Consider the following 20,218-nt stretch of genomic DNA (forward strand, 5'->3'; position numbering starts at 1 on the left):
TTAGCAGGAAAAGAGGGGGCTTCAAGTCCAGGTGGGGTGGGGTGAGGCAGGGGAAACAGGGGAGGTCCCTGACTCTCGCAGTATGCAATTCCTACATCTGCTTTTAGTCCCTAAGATCTAAAAATCTGACACCTCACTCCCTAGAGGTATCACTCTCTTGTCCACAAGCTCATTGATTGCACTTTTCAAATTCCTGTCCCGTGAGTCCCTGTTCCCTATACTGGCATGGCGTTCTTAGTGTGAGCTGACTGTCCCTTCCTAATCTGGACAAAATATCCCAAAGTCTGAGAAGGCCTCTGCTAACCTTTCCATTTGCTCCTTCCTGAGTCCTGGCTTTCTCCACCAGCTCAGAGAGAGGGAGAGAAGGGAGAGGGCATTCCCACCCAGGCTACAGCTTTTCATCACTATGCCTTACCTGTCCCTCTCTCTGTTCTGCTTCATGCTTGAAGCCAAGACCGATGCCTGCTAGAGGATTGGTGTGAGCTGGCCCAGCCTTCACTGCTGCAGCATCCCTTCTGTGCTGGGCTGTACCAAGGGGCTGCCATTAGGACTCTCCTCAGGCAAGGAGTGGGCCAAGCGAGCTGACCTGCGCAGAATCACTGTGGTCCTTCTGGCATCCTGAACCTCTCCTGGGGACAAACTGGCCCTGCCCCCAGAGCTTCGGGAGCCCTCAGCCAGAGACAGGAGATGTGAAATTTGTGAGTGTTGGGAAATCACCGAGGTCTGAGGAAGAAGAAAGACTCCAGGCCTGAGGCAACCCACTTCCCCTCGAGTCACTTGTTCTTGTCTATTCGGTGGCTCTTCTGAGGAATCGGCCTCTGGCTATATGGGGAGGAGGCACCAGAGGCCTCATAGAAGGTGCTGGATCCTCTTTATAACTTGTCCAGAATGACAAGCTCCCTTGCTTTTCATGGTAAGGAGGCTGATAGAGTAGGACAGAGCACAGACTCTGGAGACAGAGCTGGGTTTGCATCCCTTCTCCACCAGAGAGATTTATGCAACATCTCAGAGCCTTGAGGTGACAGAAAAGGAAGGACAGGGACTCTGGACCCAGAGAGGGCACCAGAGAGACCTGGCTGCACAACCCACTTGCTGGGTGCAAGGCAGCAAGTACATTTACCTCTCTGAGCCTCAGCTTTCCCTTCTGTAAAATAGGAGAGGTAATAGCGCGAATAATTAACAAGATTCTAGCCTACTCCCCAGCACACGGGAAGGACTCTAGGTGTTTCACTCGTGATGAGTCTTATCTCCATCATCACTGTCGTCCGCATTTCTTACCTGCCGTGTCTCTCTTCTAAATGGGCTCCAAGGACTGTCCATCTTGGCCACACTTACTGGAACGTTCTCTCGAGGGAGCCTGATACTTAGCTATACCTTAATTCAATCTCTATGTTTCTGTAGATATTTATTCTCCTGACTGGGAGTGAACATCATTTAAAAAAACGCTTCTACCTGTAAGAATGATTTTAAATATTCCTTTCCATAGGTGCTGTGTGGGGTTTTTTTTTTTGCTCGCTAAGTACCCACCAACACACAGCCCCTCACAGGTCCAGAATGTTCTCCCTCTGCTCCATCTTCCAAAGCCCTGCTTCAATTCCAGCTAATTCCACAGCTTTTTTTTTTTCTTAAGATTTCATTATTTATTTTAGAGAGAGAGTGAGTGAGTGATCAGGGGCATGAGCATGGCATCGGGGCAGAGGGAGGGGGAAAAGCAGACTCCGCACTGAGCAGGGAGCCCGATATGACGTGGGGTTCGATCCCAGGCAGACACTCAACCCACTCACCCACCCGGGCACCCCCACAACATCTTCTTAGACTACCCTACGCAGAAGTGATTTCTCTCTTTCCTTCTCTTTTGAAATAGCTTTCTGTCATCGACCACTGTTTGGTGATTTGAAACACCAGATAACCTCTCCCCACAATGGCGGAGCTTTTGAACAGCAGGGCTGTGCCCTGTGGAGCACAGTGAGTTCCTGAGAGCTCTTAGGTCCCTGACCCTGTGCAGAGCACTTGCCTGGGTGGCCTTGATCAATGACTCGTGCCTCCAGCGCTCCTTGGGCTGTTTCCCAGGTGCTGGGCCTGGAATGAAATGCAGATCTCCTAGTAGCTCAGAAAGACCCAGAGAGGCTGGAGCAGGGACAGTGGGGCTCCTTTGTGCCGAAGATGGGAACTCTGCATGGCCAAAGCTGCCCTCGGAAGGGCTTCAATAATGGAGGTCCTTGGGGACCAAGGTAGTGTCACTCAGTAAGTGCAACAGAGCCTGATGCTTTCCTCAAGCACCAGAACGGAGAGCTGTGCGTGAATGTGGGGGCCCGGAGCATTAGCTCAAGCGGAGAACCCGTGTTTAGACACTGCAACATTTCACAAATGTATTTGCATTTATGCACTGGATTTGCCCTCTGCTGATGAGGGGCGCATCCTCTGAGAAGTGCGAGGGTCTGAGAGCAGCTCAGAGAGCAGCGGGTGCCCATATCCTGCCGTAGCACCACTCTGGAGAGTGTACTCTTTGGGCAGAGGATATGGGGGAATCGATGGTGCCTAGAATCTATGGGGAAAACCACAGCAGATAGAGCCCGTGGCATCATCAACAGCGGTCGCTATTTGTGTGCTTTTGATTTTTTTTTTTTTTAGTTTATCCTGTTAACTGCATTTTAAGTTTATGTATATATGAGACAATTCCTGTTTTCCTATTTTACGGATATGGAAACCGAGACTCCTCGATTTTAAGCCCTTGTGTGGGGTTGCACAGTGTGGAAACAATCCGATCAGAAGTGAAACCTGGGTATGCTCAGTGCAGCCCCTTTCTCAGCCCTGGGTGCCTGGCTCCCTCCCTGAGAATCATCTCCTAACTCCACGGAAGCTGAAGGAATGTCATCCTTATCCTTTCGGGAGAGACTGAGGGATGGTTGGAAAGTGTTACAGAGCCATGCTCCTTACCCCTGCAGTTTGCTGATGGGGGAGCTTATGTATATTTGAGGTCAACTGTCAAAATCGGTTTTCATCTGCAAAGACCCAGCCAAGAAGGACGGCGGTATGACTATCTGGGTGCCAGGACTTTTAATGGAAATGCGCTTGGGCTCACACCAGAGTCTAAGTCCCCCTCACTGCCCCTCCCGTGGGGTGGGGGTGGCCAGGAGGCCAGGACCAGGGCAAGATTACCACCCTGGTGCTCTAGCTACCTCTCCAGCCCCTAGAGCTGGGCTTCCTTGTTTACTTATTTAGAGCCGAGCAGAGGAAGTGGTAAAGGAAACTTGCTGAGTCGTTTTCTGAGAAGAGACCATATTTGTTCGCAGAGGAAGCCATTGCTTTCTGGGATCTGGTTAGAGCCGAAAAGACGTGTGCTCCAACAAGGGGGTTCCAGAAGGTAACTGGGAGTTGGAAGAGCCAAGGACATCTCCGTGCTCTGGATTCGGGGTTCTCTGTCCATGGGTGCAGCACCTACGCTCTGCCTGTGAGTTCTATCCCAGGAGCGCAGCCATGGCATTGAAGAACGTGCCCTTTCGCTCGGACGTCCTGTCCTGGGACCCCGACAGCCTTGCAGACTATTTCAGGAAGGTGAGCCTTACTCTTTGGTCAGTGTTGAGGTTGGTGGCCCTCGGTGGTCTGGACGGAGGCTTGGAGGAGGAGTCTGGGCAGAACACGAGAGGCACAAAACAGAGCGGGGACCATCCAAGCCCACGGCAGCCTTACCAGCTAAGCGAGCGGGGTGTAGATGAACGTACACACTGAGTGCACCTGGCGATGAGTTCCGGGGAGAAGGGGGGCCTCAGATGGACGTGCACCCATTAAATGCCAGGCCTCTGGTTTGTGCTCCCTAGGCACTGTCCCGTTTAATGCTCTTTGGGATCACCGTCCTCTTGGCTCAGCTGCAAAGCAGGCTCAGGGAGGTTACAATGGCCCAAAGCCCCAGGGACTACATGTGACACACCTTTCTGGCTTCAAAGTCCATGCTCAGAGACTCAGAACTGCTGTAACCACTAATGAGATCGAGGCTGCTTACTAGAAAGGGGTGAATGGAGCCCTGGGCGTGGGAGAAAGCAAAGGCAGGGCAGGAGGGCTGGAGAAGGCTAGGACGGACAATGCCAGAACTGGCGTCTGGGCAGTAATTGCTCCTGACCTGAAAGAGGGCTCCTTAAGCCCTTAGGGAGAATGGAGTCTTGCTGGAGCTCTCGGAAGGTCTTATGAAGGAGGCAAGAGAACTGCTACGAGCTCCAGGTTGTGATCGGTTGAGATAGCTGGGGAAACTGAGGCACCTAAGAGGAAGAATTTCACCAGCAGGGTCAGAAGCCAGGCTTGTGGCCAACCCGAGACGGGAGTGATACTGTTCTGTGTTCTGGCCCTGGAGGGGCTGCTCAAGGACCCCTGTGCTTGGTCATCTGCTGGGGGGACCACAGGCCACACATCTGCTTGGGGGAGATCCCAAGCCACATGACTCAGGGACTCTCCAACTCTGTTCAAGGGATATCCCTCAGAAGGGACATCTGAGCTTCTAACAGCCCTGTCCCTGGAGGCTTCGATGGAAATCAGTTGACACTCCAGATGGTTGTAAAGATGTGATTTTAAGGTCAAGACTTTCAAGGTCATTTGAGTCAACTTTCTGTTTTTCCTGGGAGTGGAATGGGGCTCTCTGGGACACAGAGACACCTGGGATCTTTATAGTGCCTCTCTGCTCCCCCTCCACCTACAGGAGAGACATGTGCGGATGTAGAAGCGGGTGTGGCGTGAAAGAGGCACAGCCCCAGGCCCTGTTATTTGCTGCTTTGTGTACATCTCGTTTTTGTTCTTCTTTCCTCCAAAAGGTCACAATAAGCTTAGGTTTCAGCACTGTGGGTGCAAAGGTGGTTGGGACAACTGACTTTTGAAGTGTTTTTCTTAAATGTAGACCAAATAGGTTAGGACAAGAAGGTAACATTTGTCAAGATGCTATAAAGTTGCATGTTACGTCCATTAAAGAAAAGAGAAAATGCTGAGAATGGATGAGAGGATCCTGGGATCGGACTGAAAGGCCCAGACGGGCCCCATTGTCAGTGTGAGAAGAACTGTACAACAACGATGCCACAGCAGAATGCATGGGCAAATCCCACCCTGTGCGGGGAGACAGATGATAGGTCAGGGGTGACTCAGGACAATGGCTATCTGCCTGGGCTTGGGGAACAGAGAGCCTCCTTCTTGGAGACCCCAGACCCTGGGACACATCTGTAGCACTGGAACAGGTTCCTTCTCCTGACATAGAAAGGAAGAAAGAAGGAAGGAAGGAAGGAAGGAAGGAAGGAAGGAAGGAAGGAAGAAATGAAGGGGAAAGGAAGGGAAGGGAAGGAAGAAAAATGACGGTAGGATGCGATTAAAGGGAATCTGTGATCCGGAAGTTCCCATCCCCCACGGACTCAGATGGATGTCCTTCAAATCCTGGGCAATTAATTCCCCCAGAGAGAACATAGCAAATGAACTGGCCACGAAGTCATTTGGGGATGGATCTTAGTCATCAATGATCCTGTTCAAAGAATCCATGACCAGGTACAATTACTACCGAAGCGGAGAGGTTGGTCCCCCCTCTGAGACTCCTCCCAGGCAGCTCCAGAGTCAGGTACTTTGCTCGGAATCCTGGCTCTACCACCTGCCAGCTGGTGACCTTCCCTTCTTTACTTCACCTCTCTGAGCCTCAGCTTCCTCATCAACAAACTAGAGATGCTCACAGCTACTACCCTCATGGCGTTGTTGAAAGGATGAAAGGAGATATGGTGTGTGCAGCACTCAACAGATTACGGGGGGCCAATTTATGTTTGATAGTCCCTTTTCCTGCTGTTCATCGGACCCTAGCTGGGGATGCCCAGGCAGATTGGCAGGCCTTTGTGTCTTACCTAGATATGTGGAGCTCATCCTCTGTCGGGAATGCAAGTCCCTGAGGACAGAGGTCATGTTTTGGATTTCTTTAACCCCTCCAATTTCCTTCTCTTTCTTTCTTTCTTTCTTTCCTTCTTTCTTTCTTTCTTTCCTCTTTCTTTTTTTTTTTTTTTAAGATTTTTCTTTATTATTTGAGAGAGAGAGAGAAAGAGAGAGCAGGGTGAGAGGCAGAGGGAGAAGCCGACTCTCCACTGAGCAGGGAGCCTGATGTGGGGCTCGATCCCAGGGCCTTAGGATCATGACCTGAGCTGAAGTCAGATGCTTAACTGACGGAGCCATCCAGGTGCCCCTAACCCCTCCAATTTCTTTTGACTTGGCAAGAGAGCATTCCTGGGCCATGCGTGGTAAGGCACTGGGTCAGAGCCATTTCTAATCCCAGCTATGTTCCCAAACCACTGTGTGACCTTAGGCCAATCACTTCCCCTCTCTGGGCCTCAGTTGTCCCACCTACAACACCAGGTACCTGCTCTAGACCACTGCTTTCAAAAGCTGGGTCCTCATAGAATCCTCTATGTGCTTGCTAAAAAACACAGTTTCTAGCCCCCAGGCCCAGGTATTAATGAATCAGAATCAAACTTCTGGGGAAGCCCCAGTCCACAGGGCTATCTGTCTACGTAGAGTCCAAGGCAGCAATCTGCAAAGTCAGAACCTTACCTGACAATGATGACATGAATGATGAATTAAAGGCAGTTGAATATTCCAAGAACTTCTACCCCATTGCATAGAAATAGAAGGGATGCTCATGGTGTCTCAGATGTTGTTCATGTTCCACACTGACCTCAAAATCAGCTTTTCCTGAGCTTTCTAATGTTTATTCCACCCTTTCAAGCCAAGAGACTACAACAATTATTTTCACTTTTTAGATTGATTGACCATTAAAAAAAAAAGACCATAATTTGCCCCCAAAAGAAGCCTGCCACAAACTGTGAGCCTCACCCTTGTGAGAAGAACCAAAGATTCTCCAGGACAGACTTTTCACCTTAAATACTGCAGCCCAAAGTATCACATTTGGAGATTTTCAAATGCAAACTCTTAGGCTGTTGAAAACAAGGTGAAATAGAAAACTGATAAGATTATCAACTGCTGTTACTCTTTGGGAAAGCAACCAAGTTCATTCCTGTTGATCTTGTGACCTATTCTGAGAATCCAGCTTAATTTATCTTAAATAGAGCAAAAACAAAAAAAAAAAAAAAGAAAAAGAAAAAGAAAAAGAAAAAACTGCGTGCAGAAGGATATCCATGATGCTCTTTCTATATTTTGATCTCGATGGTGTATCGGGTACACTTAAGTATGTTTGCTCTACTTACTGTAAGTTATCCTGTTACTAACAAAAAGGAGAACATTCACGGCAGAGACATTAAAACCTTGTCCTGAGGCCCGATTGTCACCTCTGTCACCTGTTACCCATGGACCTCGTGCAAGTTATTTAACACTCTGTATCTTTGACCCTGTCTGGAAGAAGTGAGAATTAAAGACTTAAGATTGGTTAAAATACACAGAAGAGTGCCTACCAGATAGCAAGCACTCAATAATTATCAGCTGTTTCTATTACCATAATTGGAACAGCAGTTTGGTAAAAAAAACCTAAATGATCAGCAAATGAAGGAGTAATTAAAGAAAATAATATTTAGAATAGGTTGGTGATAACATGAGGCAGTGCCTCTATCATCATTTTAAGGTAATTTAAGAGAAAAAGTTAGGATAATAAAATTAAATAATTAAGTGATAACCTCCTTTATGTTTAGAGATATGCTCAGAATAAAGCACTATAGGAAGCTCATTGAATATTCTCCAAGGTTGTCTTTTGGTGGTGATGCCATGATTGTTATTTATTTTATTTTTCTCACCTCTTCTCTGTGTGCCTGAGGAGCATGTGGCTAGACTTCATAGGCTTGAAGGCACTTTCTTTTGGTAGAAGTTGGCCCCAAAATCTTCGACGGAGGCAATGTCTCCATTTCAGAGAGTCCCAAGGGGCAAGTGAAAGCAGAGCTGAGGTAGGGATGGGCCCATCTGTTAGATAGTGGGGGGAAGGAGGGCAGGGGTCTGGCTAGCCACAAGTAACACAAATTGCTAAGCTTCTGGGGCAGATCAGTAAGGGGAACTAACAGCATGCACCTGCCCACCACTGACAGCACCTTCCTCTCCTCTTTGCAGCTGAACTACAGGGACTGTGAGAAGGCAGTGAAAAAGCATCACATCGATGGGCAGCGGTTTTTGGTAAGTGCTGGTCAGTTTGACACATTAAGACCAAAGCTGTTCCACATGTTAACCAATCATGGCGGAGCCAACTGGTCTACTCTGTTCTTGGGGATGCTCAGGGTCAAGGCTGGTCTTCAGAATCTCCACACAACCCTTTGCCATCTTCTGAGGTTTCGTATGGCCCTTGCTGACATCATCTCTCAGGATCTGATTATCCAGGATACCTCCTGAGTCTTTCACCAATACCAAGGTGCATTCTAAAGTCAAAGTATAAGGAGGAATCCAAGTACGGTTCACACACACACTCACACACACAAGCACACACACACCCCTTGAAAATCTTTTCAAATGCCATCCATACTTTAAGAAATCTAAGGGGGGAAAAGACCATTTGGGAGAACAGAAGATTCTTTTTTCCCATCTCTCATTCTGGAGTACATACTCACCGAATGGGATAAAGTGTGAAATCACTCTCATCATTCATTACATCCCTCATTCTCTCTACCAAATTCATATAGTTTTTGCCAATTAAACACACATGTGATAGGACTCTCTCTACTCCCTTATATTGCAAAGAGCTTTAATATAATACTAAGATGCGGTTGTACGTGAAGGACTAAGCCCTCAATTGGAAAGAGGTGCAGCTCTGAGAAGTGGGAAGTGGTTGGGAGGTGGTCTGAGCATTTCCCCTGATATGCTACTTTGCCTATGGGAAAGACAAACCCCAGCTGTACCAATCTACCCCCTTCCCATCTCATGCTTCCTTGCCCTTCACAAAGAAGTCAGAGCAAGACTTCGAAAGTCTCATGGATAGATGCTCCAAATCCTAATTTGGATTAGGAATGAGGAGGGCAAGGTAAATTGTGCTTCCTTGCAAGGCATGGCTAGCAACAGCGAGGTCTATCGCCATGAGACCTCAGCCTTAGAAGGGGCCAGAGACGTTACAAGCTCTAGCTTTCTGCCCAGCTCTCCAATCCATTTCCTATATTGCATTTCTGCCATTAACGACTGCCTGAATTCTTTTAGGGATGGTGTGCTCGCTACCACACATAGTCATTTCCCCTTTCTAGGCAGCTCTTAAGTTTCATGCTGAACTGGACCCTACTGGTCTGAGTTTTGCTTTCATGTGCCATGTAAGACACGTGTATTCTGTTTCACCTACATCATGCTGGAATTGACCCATCCATTCACTTCACAAGCATTTTTCTGGGCTCCCTTTACATATTGGACCATGTCACATCCTGGGAATATAGAAATGACTAAGGTGTGGTTTCGGCCTTCCAGAAGCTTGTTTTATGGCAATAAGGTATCTTTGGGAAGGCTCCAACCACCCTATTTGCAACTGAGGAAAAGTGTAGAGAGGCATGATGTGTATTTTCTAAGTTCCATACCTAGTTATTGTACTAAAGCACACACTTAATTTACTTTAACACTGTATGAGTTTTTTCACAATGTTATTTCTTCATACTGAGCCTTGAGCCTGGGGAAAACCTGGAGTTTTGTTGTTGTTGATCTTGGCACCTTAGTACTAAATGTAAACATTTCCTTCTGGTGCCTTTACCACTGGGAACTGAGATCCGAGACTCATCAGTGCTGAGAGGACCTCTTTGTGGGTGGTCCTGCTTGTAGCCCTGATGCTCTGGGGTCATCTTAGGCAAGCACTTGCCTTCTCTGAGCTTCTGTCTTCTCCTCCTGAGCAGAAGCACATTGGACCAGGTCACAGTGGGTGACAGTCCCTTCCAGTCCCTACAACACTTCCTGTGTGAAGCTTGGGCCTGCTAGGACAGGGCTGTTTCCATGGCTAAGAGATGCTCTCAGAGCAGCTGTCTCGTCTGCTCCCGTATCCAGGACCTGTCAGCCCCTGGACACTGCGGCGTATTCTGCTTATCATGTGACCAGGAGCAAGTGGAAAGCAGGGGACTAGGAACCAGAAGAACGGGGAGCAGAGCCTGGTGTCTAGCCCCACAACTGGGGTATTTGAAGACAGTTTCTGCTGAAACACCACTCCACCCCAGGTGCTCTGGGTACAGCATGAGCTCTGAGGGGAGCTCTAATCTCTCATCCATCACTCCCGGTGTTGTAATATCCGGGACCATTCTGCTCCTGAAGACAGCAGAGGAAGTCTGCATTCTCTGTTTCTTTCTTTCTTTTTTTTTTTTTTTTTTTAAGATTTTATTTATTTATTTGACAGAGAGAGAGAGAGCTCACAAGTAGGCAGAGAGGCAGGCAGAGAGAGAGAGGGGGAAGCAGGCTCCCTGCTGAGCAGAGAGGACCTCGACCCCAGGACCTGAGCCGAAGGCAGAGGCTTTAACCCACTGAGCCACCCAGGCACCCCGCATTCTCTGTTTCTCTTTGTTGCTGGGGCTAGTAGGTCGCTCGCATCGGTGTTGCTGCTGTTTTGGTTTCCTAGTGAGAAGAGAAGAACCTTGCCTGGTGGGGAAGGGGATGCCGTACTTCCAGAAAGTTGAAAGAGAGGAAGAAAAGTGTTTGGAACTGTGTCAGGTAGGAAGGCATGTGGCTGTCTTTAACAGAAACCTGACCACAGTGGCTTAACCAAACAGGGGTTTATCTTTCTCAAGCGATAAGGAATCTAGAGCAGGCTATAGGGGCTGGTGAGCGGCTGAACACAGTCACTGGGAATCCGGCCCCGCCACGCCCCACAACTAGTCTATGGAAGACACTTGTGGCTTCTGCCCAAGGGGCTGCAGGTTGGCTGTGACATGTCAGGACCTCACATCCACATTCTAGGCAGGAGGATGCAGGGCAGGGCCAAGAGTAAAAGGCACAAAAATGTGTGGGGAATGCGTCCCCTCCTTTTCAGGAAAGCAGTAACTTTTCCAGATGTTCCATCCCGTAGACCTCAGGTTATAGCTCACGGGCCGCACCTGAGTCCCATGACCTCTACTGTAGCGGGGAGGTGTAGGGAGCTCAGTATTTTGGACATGGCATGTTTACTGCTCTGAATGAAATCCGGGTCCAGGCAGCAAGGGAGCACGAGAGAGTGGACAGTGGGCGAGCACACAGCAGCACCCGCAGTCTCCTCCCCAGCCAGGGCCCCGCTTGAGGACACACTCAGCTCCTAGTCGCCCTCCTGCAAAGGCACCAGTGATCACACAGGTAACCCAGAGTGGCCGGAGGTTTTAGAAGGAGGTAGGGGAGGGGTTATATCACACAGCACAACTCTCTAAAAATCCTTTTAAACATCTCTCCTCTTTCCTCCCCATCCCTGTCCCTGTTCTAAAGGCCTGTCTCCTCCCTAACTTCCTGTTCCTCCGCGTCTCCAGCCACACTCAAGACCACCTTCTCCTTCACAATCTTGCTCAGATTCCCTCAGCCTACGTCCCCAACTCGGCCAAACAGAAGGCAAGGGCCAGGCCCTCCCCACCCGTATGCGGCCACAGCCCCCAGCAGCCCTCAGGAAGCCTGTACTCTCGGAGCCACTCTGAATGTGAGTCTTGGCACATCCCTGAGAGGGGCTGGTGCTGGAGGAAGGAGAAGGTGTTGCTTAAAGATGTTAAAAACAATAAAAGAGAGGGGCACCTGGGTGGCATGGTCTGACTCTTGGTTTCGACTCAGGTCGTGATATCAGGGTCTTGAGCCCCATGTCAGGCTCTGCACTCAGCGTGGAGTCTACTTAAAACTGTCTCTGCTGGGGGCCTGGGTGGCTCAGTCCATTAAGTGTCTGACTTTGACTTCGGTCATGATCTCGGGGTCCTGGGATCCATCTCCATGCCAGGTTCCTCACTCAGCAGGGAGTCTGCTTCTCCCTCTCCCTCTGCCCCTTCCCTTCTAAAATAAATAAATCTTTTTAAAAAATTAAAATGAAAAAAGAGAGAAGTTAAGAAGTTTGACCAAAAGCCTGATTGTCTCAGGATTCTGGGCAGACTCCAGCCCCAACCCTGCTGCCAGGGGCCTGGGTCAGACACTGCACCAAAGAGGGGGAGCCCCTGAGCCCAATGGACTCATCACTAAGACGCCCCAGCTCCTGCACCACTGGGCTGGAAGGGAGCACGCCCAGCTCTTTCCCATAGGCAGCCAACAACCTGCCAGGCGGCTCCCAGCCCAGGAGAGGAGCAGAAAAAATTAACCTCTGAAAGCTAGCCAGACCCCAGTTTATTATTATTTACTCTTTATTTTCTTTCTTTCTTTCCTTTTTTTTTAAGATTTTATTTATTTATTTGACAGAGAGAGAGAGATCACAAGTAGGCAGAGAGGCAGGCAGAGAGAGAGAGGGAAGCAGGCTCCCCGCTGAGCAGAGACCCCGATGTGGGGCTCCATCCCAGGACCCTGAGATCATGACCTGGGCCGAAAGCAGAGGCTTAACCCACTGAGCCACCCAGGTGCCCCATTTGTTATTTATTTGCACACAGATTATTCACATAAGGTATATTATTCCCAGAGGAGGGTGTGTCAAGCATGGACCCAAGTTCATGACACACATGATCTCTTCAGGGCTCATAATCCCCGAAAGGTGGCCCTTAGTAGTATTATGACTCTTATTTTATAGATAAGGAAACTGAGGCTTAGAGAGCTTAAGAGTATTCCCCAAATCAGACTGCTATTCAGTGGATGGACCAAGATCCCAAGCTAGCCTGTCTGACTACAGAGATAACAGCCCAACCACCCGTTTTCCAACCTCGGTTAGAACATCAGTTGATCCCTTTCTATGGCTCAACATTAGCTCCATGGAAAGTGTGCTCATGTTTCTGCTATTGGCGCCCTTCCCCTCCTGCTCTGGGGCACCTTCTTGTCTTATCCTTCCCACCCTCTTCCCCTCTAGCATGGTCACCATGTCCCTCAAAGGGATCAGACATGGGAAGAGCAAAGTCTGGAGGAAGAAAATTGACCACGGATACCACAGAGCAGGGCTCCAGCCCCCACTCCATCACCTACAAGCTGAAATTCCCTTAATATCCTAGAGCCTCAGCTTTCTCACTTGTAAAATGGGAACACTCATGGTTCCTAAATCACAGGTTTGATGTGAGGGTTAATCAGGGTGCGAGTAAGGCAGAGCCCAAGCGTCAGTTCTTCACAAATATGAGTTTCTTTCTCCTTTCCCCTCTCTTTTCCCTCAGGAAAACCTCTCTATTGCATCCCCACATCTAGAGAATGCTACTAATAACCCTGATGGGAGAGATTTTGGGGTGTGTTGGTATAAGGGCCCAGACCTCTTCTTCAGGCTTCTCTATATGGAAACTGAGGGGTAAGAGTCTAGGGGAGAGGTCACAGAGTGACCAAATTCAGTTCACAAAGCAGGTTGTTTGGTTCCACAACTTAACACTCATCATGTTCGTTTGCTCAACTTAAAATTATTGGTCGATATTTCAAACTCAGGAAATTCCACCTAAAATCCAGATTTGGGGATTCCCTTTGAAAAAGTAGATCTGGCCACACCAGGCCCACAGATATTTTATGCAACGTCTGGAAGCTGCCACTTTAGGTAGATGGGGAGAGGTGGACTCTTGGGTTTGCTGCAGTCTCCACTGCTCCTTTTCACACCTCACTTCACTCACCCAGCCCAGGGCCCTTCCTGTGTGGGTTGTAACCTGCCCGCGTGTCTTTGTTTCAGAATCTGACAGAAAATGACATCCAGAAGTTCCCTAAGCTCCGGGTGCCGTAAGTACTTCCCCTGAATTCCTCGTGTGTTGGGGAATGAGGCTGGAATGGGAAGTCTCCAGGGAGTGCCGAGATAGTTAATCTATGACTGTTGGTTTGAACTAGGAGAGTGAGCAGGAAGGGGAGAGGCAAGGGCAGTGTTCGGGAAAGAGAAGTTTCATGACAGGTTGAGAAAAAGCAGCAATAGATTCAGCCCAGCTGGTGCGTTGCCCGCTCTTGCCAAAGACAAGCCTGACTGGGGACCATGTTTTCATTTCCTCTCTCCCAGTGGGGTGGCTTTGGCACCAGAGTCACGAGATCAGCTTCGTGACAGCGTCACAACAAATCAGTGATTGCTCAAGCTTTCTGGACCTCAGTTTCCAGCTTAGGAAAATGACAGAGCTGGACTAGATGGAGAATGGCCGTAGACATCATTCTGGCTGTCAATACTCATTGCTTGAATGGCTTCCAGGGGCACCATCCTCAGAAGAATCCCAAGCAAGGGGGGAGTGACGCATTACCGAGGTCCCACTTGGGTGCTGAAGTGAGATGCCTTGTGCACCTCGTGCCCTGTGTTTTCATCCCTCTAGTAAAGGTCTCACATGCTCAAATGCTTACTGGAGCCAGGTGGGTGATACAAGTGTATAAAATGGGCCAGGTTGAAAAATACAAAGTCCTCTCAACTTCTTTTTCATTTTACCACCTTTAGATAGACTATGGGTATGAAGAAACATTTCTCCACTATAAGAAAAATAATAGGACAAGAAAAATAATGATCAGGAAAGAGGTCATCAATACAAAGCCTCACTGTTGGTGAAAAACTAGGGAGTGGTGGAGACTGCGGCAAATCAGATAATATTTTCCATCCTGAGAGAGCTGCAACTAGTTGGCTCCAGTCCATTTGGACCCAATGATGCTTAATCTTCAAAGTTAACAAAAATCCCCAGAAATATAGATTTTATGTAATGTATTCTCAATATACATCATCAGAGTGTAATAAAATATATCTGTGTAATATATATGTGCCTGGTCTTGGGTGCACTTGGGTTTGCATCTCCTGACCCCCATACAATACTAATACTTCCTTCATTTAATGGACTGCTCCCAGATGCAGAGATAATGTGTCAGGCCTTTGTTAATTATCCAGGCTACAGATAAAGGGACAGAATCCCCACTCAGGACGTTCACATTCTAGTGGGAGGGTCAGATATACAAAGCACTCCTACCACGATTATAACTGTGTTGTGGTACATGCAGGTATCCGTTCCGTGGGGACATAGGAAGGCATGAGTCACTTTCCCTGTGACATTCAGGGAAGACTTTGGGGAGGCAGAGAAGATAAGTTGGATGCTGACATACACCAGGAAGGGTCAGAAAAAAAAAAAAAAAAAAAAAAAAAAAGGTTGACATTCTAGGAATGGGCAATGCAAAGGCATGGGCACCAGGGAGTTGAATGGAACAGCCAGTGGTCAGGGCAGGTCAGGGAAGCTGGGGCGCACACCAAGCAAAGAGTCAGTAACTGGTCACACATGAGAAGGGTCCCGTGAGCTGTCCTGAGGAACCTAAGAGGCTTGGGGAGGTGAGGGCCACAGGGACAACAGGGAGATAAAGCTGGTGTCTTGGCTTTCCCCGGGCAGTGTAAAAGATGTCAGGGTAGGGCCCAGCCTCAGACAGGGAAGCCAGCGAGGGGGTGAGGGGCATGAACCCACTCATGGCGTAGGAGCCTCGGCAAGGACAGTGGCCCTGAACAATCAGGACAGAGGGGATTGAATCAGAGCAGTGGAAGGAGAAAGATAAGGAAGGCACTTTCAGCTTGGAAGATCCTTTTTTACCTTAAGGCTGAGCTCGCTTGGTGTCTGGAGCTATGCTGGAGTGTCTGGAGGAGGGGGCGTGTGAGACATGGTTGCTAGTTATTGTGGAAGGAGGATTGTAAACACTTGTATTGGGGTGCAGGGAGGATGGGGCATTCCTTTAGCCACTTGAAAATGGAAACAAAATGTCCCTCCAATGTGTGCCTGTGTGTCCCAGACAGCTAGGAAGCTGCCCACGGAGCATGAAGGGGAACGGGGAGTAGCGGGGAAGGCATCTAGGGAAGGTCCGGGCTGCCCTGACTCTCAAAGAGTCACCGACCTTGGTGGATGTGGATATCAAGCGCCAATCCCAGTTCTGCGTACAAGGGCTCTGCTCCAGGGATGAGTCTCGTCCACTCTCAGTTTCCCAGTCTGTAAAACAAAGGAATGCGAGAGGGGAGACTCGCTCTTCTGAAGGTTATAGTTTTAGGTGTGAACAGGCAGACAGGAGAGCTTAGTGAGGGGAAGGGCAGGCTGCGAGGTCAGAGTGCTTGAGACCCAGGGCTTCCACTCACTAGCTGTGAGTCTGCGAGCAAGTTATCTGGGTTCCTTGAGCCTCAGCTTCCTCATCTGTAAAATGGGGATAACAGCAGAACCTACCTCAGAGAGTCAGCCGGAAGGTGAGAGGGAATAATGGGGAAATAATAGTACACACCGAACAATTGTTAGCGGTTCCTTTATTTTATGCAAAATCCCAATGTTCTCAGTTCTTAGTTTTTCCTAGTCATGCTATCCTGAAGGGGGAAGATTGAGGACTAGAAAGGCATGGGTTTTGGAGCAAGAGAGAGCCAACTTCTAAAGAGGGTCCTGCCTCCCACCAACCGTGGGACCTTGGGATGTGGGACCCATCAACACTCAGAGCCTGTGTCCTCATCCGTAGAAGGGAAGAGAACTCACTCTGGGGGAATGCTGGATTTTAAAGGAGGTGCTGTCCTTGGTGCAAATAGAGATTCAATACTGATTTGTTTTCTTCCCTTGTACATAGGTTCATTGGCCATAATCATTACCCTAAAGGGCTATGGGAAAGAAATTGTGTTTATGTACAGCAGACTAAAACAAGATTACACTCCTCTGAATATCAGGATTTTCTTCCCACATGCTTTAAAAAAAAAAAAAAATCTCTATTAAATAGATTTGTAAGTAGGCAGATACTGGTGAGGAAGTCTTTGTCTGCAGATACAGCTACTCTCTCAGACAGTTCCTCCCAGAAACACCCCAAATACTGTAATGGAGGAGAGTTTTTATTATTTTTTTTAAATTTTTATTAATCTGACAGACACAGATCACAAGTAGGCAGAGAGAAGAGGAAGCAGGCTCCCCGCTGAGCAGAGAGCCCAATGCGGGGCTTAATCCTAGGACCCTGGGATCATGACCTGAGCCAAAGGCAGAGGCTTTAACCCACTGAGCCACCCAGGCATCCCTGAAGGAGAGTTTTTAAATAAAACAACAGAGCTTCCTTTATAGGGACCGGCCTAAAGCCCACGGTACAGCTGAGCCTTATTTGGTTCAATCAGTAGAATACATGTCCAAGTTGCTGATGCCTATTTGGAGTTTATTTTTTTAAAAAATGCGATAAGTTTTATATTTAAATCCATCATGTAACTTCAAAAAAATAAGGAGAAGGGAGTGTGGGGTAGTGGTGTAGAAGATAGATAGATGTCGGAGGGGTCTATAGTGTGAGTTCCCACTGTACCCATTCCCGATGGTGGCATTAGGCTAGGAAAAGTGAAGATCCCATTAGAGAGGAGATGCAGGGATATCTGGTTATCTGTCCATCCTCCTGCCGAAGCTGCAGGCCTCCTACTGGCAGAGGCAGCCCACCTGAGAAACAGCAGGGAAGGAAGAAGGGAGCGAGGACCGAGGCAGGGACCCAGAGGTAAGCAGGCTGTTCCTGGGCCCCTTAAAGAATGTGACCCAGCCTCCCCACAGAAGGGCTACAGTGAGAAGTCTGTCTCCCACATGCTCCTCTCCTCTCGCAGTCACAGGCTAATCCCTGTCCTGGTAGCCAGTCTTCCCCACAGGAAAACGGCCTCCTCTCAACTGATGGTTACTCCTCCTCTCCCAGAGCAAGTCCGGAAAACCTGACCTCCTCTCCCAGCCCCACGTTACACCTGCTCACGTGGCCCTTGGCAGATCCCTCTCTCAGTGCCTCGCTTCCCTGGTGGTAAACACAAGAGTGATCTGTGTACCACAAAATAATTGTGGGGCACAAGGAAAATACTACATGTAAAATCATAGGGGGTCCAAGGCTGAGAAGCGGGGAACCACTAGGCACTCCTACACGTGGTTCTCCCCTGAGGCCTGAGATGACAGTGAAAGGCACATCCGTGATTTCCAGGAACCACACCTGGCTCCTCAGGTGACAAGGACAGAACTTCTGGGGGTCTGTCTCTTGGTTCAAGGAGGCTGACCTTTAGGGATGGAATCCTGTGTTCCTTTAAAGAAGGATGAAATCCATTCGCAGCAACATGGATGGAACTGGAGGGTATTACGCTAAGTGAAATTAGTCAGTCAGAGAAGGACAATGACCATGTACTTTCACTCACAGGTGGAATTTAAGAAACAAAAGAGTTGAACCTAGGGGAAGGGAAGGAAAAATAAAATAAGGTGAAAAGAGAGGGAGAGACGCCATAAGAGACTCTTAACTCTAGGGAACAAAGTGAGGGCTGCTGGAGGGGAAGGGGTCGGGGCATGGGGTTACGGGGTGATGGGCATTAAGGAGGGTACATAAGGTAATGAGCACTGGGTGTTACATGCAACCAATGAATCACTGAATTATACCCCTGACACTAGTAATGCAGTAAATGTGGACTAACTTGAATTTCAATAAAATCTAAAAAAAATAAAAATTAAAAAATAAGATAAATAAAATAAAATAAAGGAAGAAATGCAGAGCAAGAGCCAGAGCCAGAGTGAGGATGTGTGCTGGGTGCCTGGGGAGCGGCTGGGATGGGGACGGGACAGGCGGGCAGTGAGCCAGGTGGAGAGGCACAGGGCTGAGCAAACAGCCTTTACCCCTTCTGGGCCTGGGAGCCTGTTGTCCTGGGAGGGAGCAGTGTATCCCCCTGTGCAGGAGTGCCTGGAAGAGGGGGAGAAGGAAAGTTCCCCAAACCCCTTACCATGAAAGCTATGGGGAGACATGCGTTTACACCGTAAGCCTGGGAACGTGACAGGACCACCGGTGACAATGCAGGCCGCAGAGATACAGCTTCTGGGGTAACTTACTCTTCCTGTGCTCTGTGGGTTCTGGGACTTCCTCTCCTCTTCTGTTTCCTTCTGCCCTGGCCTTCTCCCTCCTCCCTCCCTGCCCTCCTTTCTGCCTGCCTTTCTTTTTATACTTTCCTTCTTGCTACCCTGTGACCAGCAAAGTTGATTTCGAAATGCAGGGAGGACCTCCACTTGCCCTTGGTAAATGAAGCACAGGGAACCGCTGAAAAGGAGGCCATCTCCTCCTCCCCCATTTCCTCCCCCACTTCTCCCTCCTCCTCCCCCACCTCCTTCCCCATCTCCTCCCCCTCCTCCCCATCTCCTCCTCCCCTATCTCCTCCCACCCCTTATCATCTCTTCCTCCCCTCCCCATCTCCTCCCTCTCCTATCTCCTCCCTCTCCTCCCCCATCTCCTCTTTGTATTCCTCCTCCTCCTCGCCTCCTTATCTTTCTCCTTTCTCCTCTGTAAAATTAAAAAAAAAAAAAAAAAAGTCCAGGGATACTAAGAACAACAAAATCAATTTCACCACCTTTTCAGACTATAAGAATCACCAGGAAGCTGGTTGGTGTTACTGCCCCCGGGCCTCACATCCATAGGTTCTGATGGGTAAAGTCCACCATGAGCCTGGTGGTCTGTGTAATTCAGCGGTCAGGCTGGTCCGGGATTCCCTCACCAAGGCCAACGCTCTTACCTTGCTGGTGAGGAACTGGGGCCTAGGGAGGGCCAACGCCTTGCTGGAGGTCATACAGTAGGCCGGCTTAGGGGGCAGGATGTCACAGCCAGACTCGGGACAAGGACCCACACTGCGTCTTCCAGCAGCACCAGGAAGGGCCTGGGACTGAGCAGTCAGAGACACGTCCCACAGCACATTACAGCTGGGACTGCATGGGACCCACCTTGCTGCATGGCTCGCCTTCCTGTCAGAGGCTTCAGCCCCAGCTTGGGGCCCATTTATCCCTAAAACAAGGCAAAGCTCAGTTATATCTACCTGCTGTCCAGGGCTGGTGTTAAGTGAGGCCTGAGGTTTGTGGGGAGGAGGAGGAATGAATCACCTCCGGCCACTCACTGTCACTTGGTTCTCTCTGTGGGTGTGAGAGTGGGGGCCGGCTCTGAAGGTTTGCTTCCACCCCCGTGCCCCGTCCACCAGCAGCGCTCCCAGCCAGCCTGGCAGGCTTTCTCTGTGGCCTGCCCGAACAGGAGGGTGCCAGCAGCCCCTGTTTTGCCACATGCTGGCCTCAGGGGGGGGGGGAGGGGGGGCCCTGCTCCGCATTCTGTCACCTCTCTGCTCCTCCTCTGTAGGGCCTGCGGTTTGACATTTCCTTCCTTAGCCAGTTCGAGCCCCAGAAGCCTCCAGCCTGGCTGCTAAAGATACTGGTGAGAAGGCCACCGCAGGGTGGAGGAGGTCTTCCCAGGATCAAAGCAGCTTTGCGAGCTGGTCAGAACCCACTGAGCTCTTTTGGAAGGG

At 49.3% G+C, this 20,218-nt stretch overlaps 1 protein-coding gene across 1 annotated transcript in view; it reads left to right on the top strand.

The window, feature by feature from the left end:
- Positions 1-3,253: 3,253 nt before the first annotated feature.
- Positions 3,254-20,218, top strand: part of LOC111140829 (lymphocyte cytosolic protein 2) — a 44,042-nt gene continuing 27,077 nt past the window's right edge. Inside the window, exons 1-3 of the mRNA XM_022493027.1 lie at positions 3,254-3,555; positions 8,056-8,118; positions 13,670-13,716. Of these exons, the coding sequence (XP_022348735.1) occupies positions 3,478-3,555; positions 8,056-8,118; positions 13,670-13,716 (188 nt within the window). The 5' untranslated portion in view covers positions 3,254-3,477. The remainder of the gene's footprint in view (positions 3,556-8,055; positions 8,119-13,669; positions 13,717-20,218) is intronic.

This window comes from Enhydra lutris, unplaced genomic scaffold (assembly GCF_002288905.1).
Source record: "Enhydra lutris kenyoni isolate GAN:26980312 unplaced genomic scaffold, ASM228890v2 scaffoldscaffold5, whole genome shotgun sequence".
Lineage (NCBI taxonomy): Eukaryota > Metazoa > Chordata > Mammalia > Carnivora > Mustelidae > Enhydra > Enhydra lutris.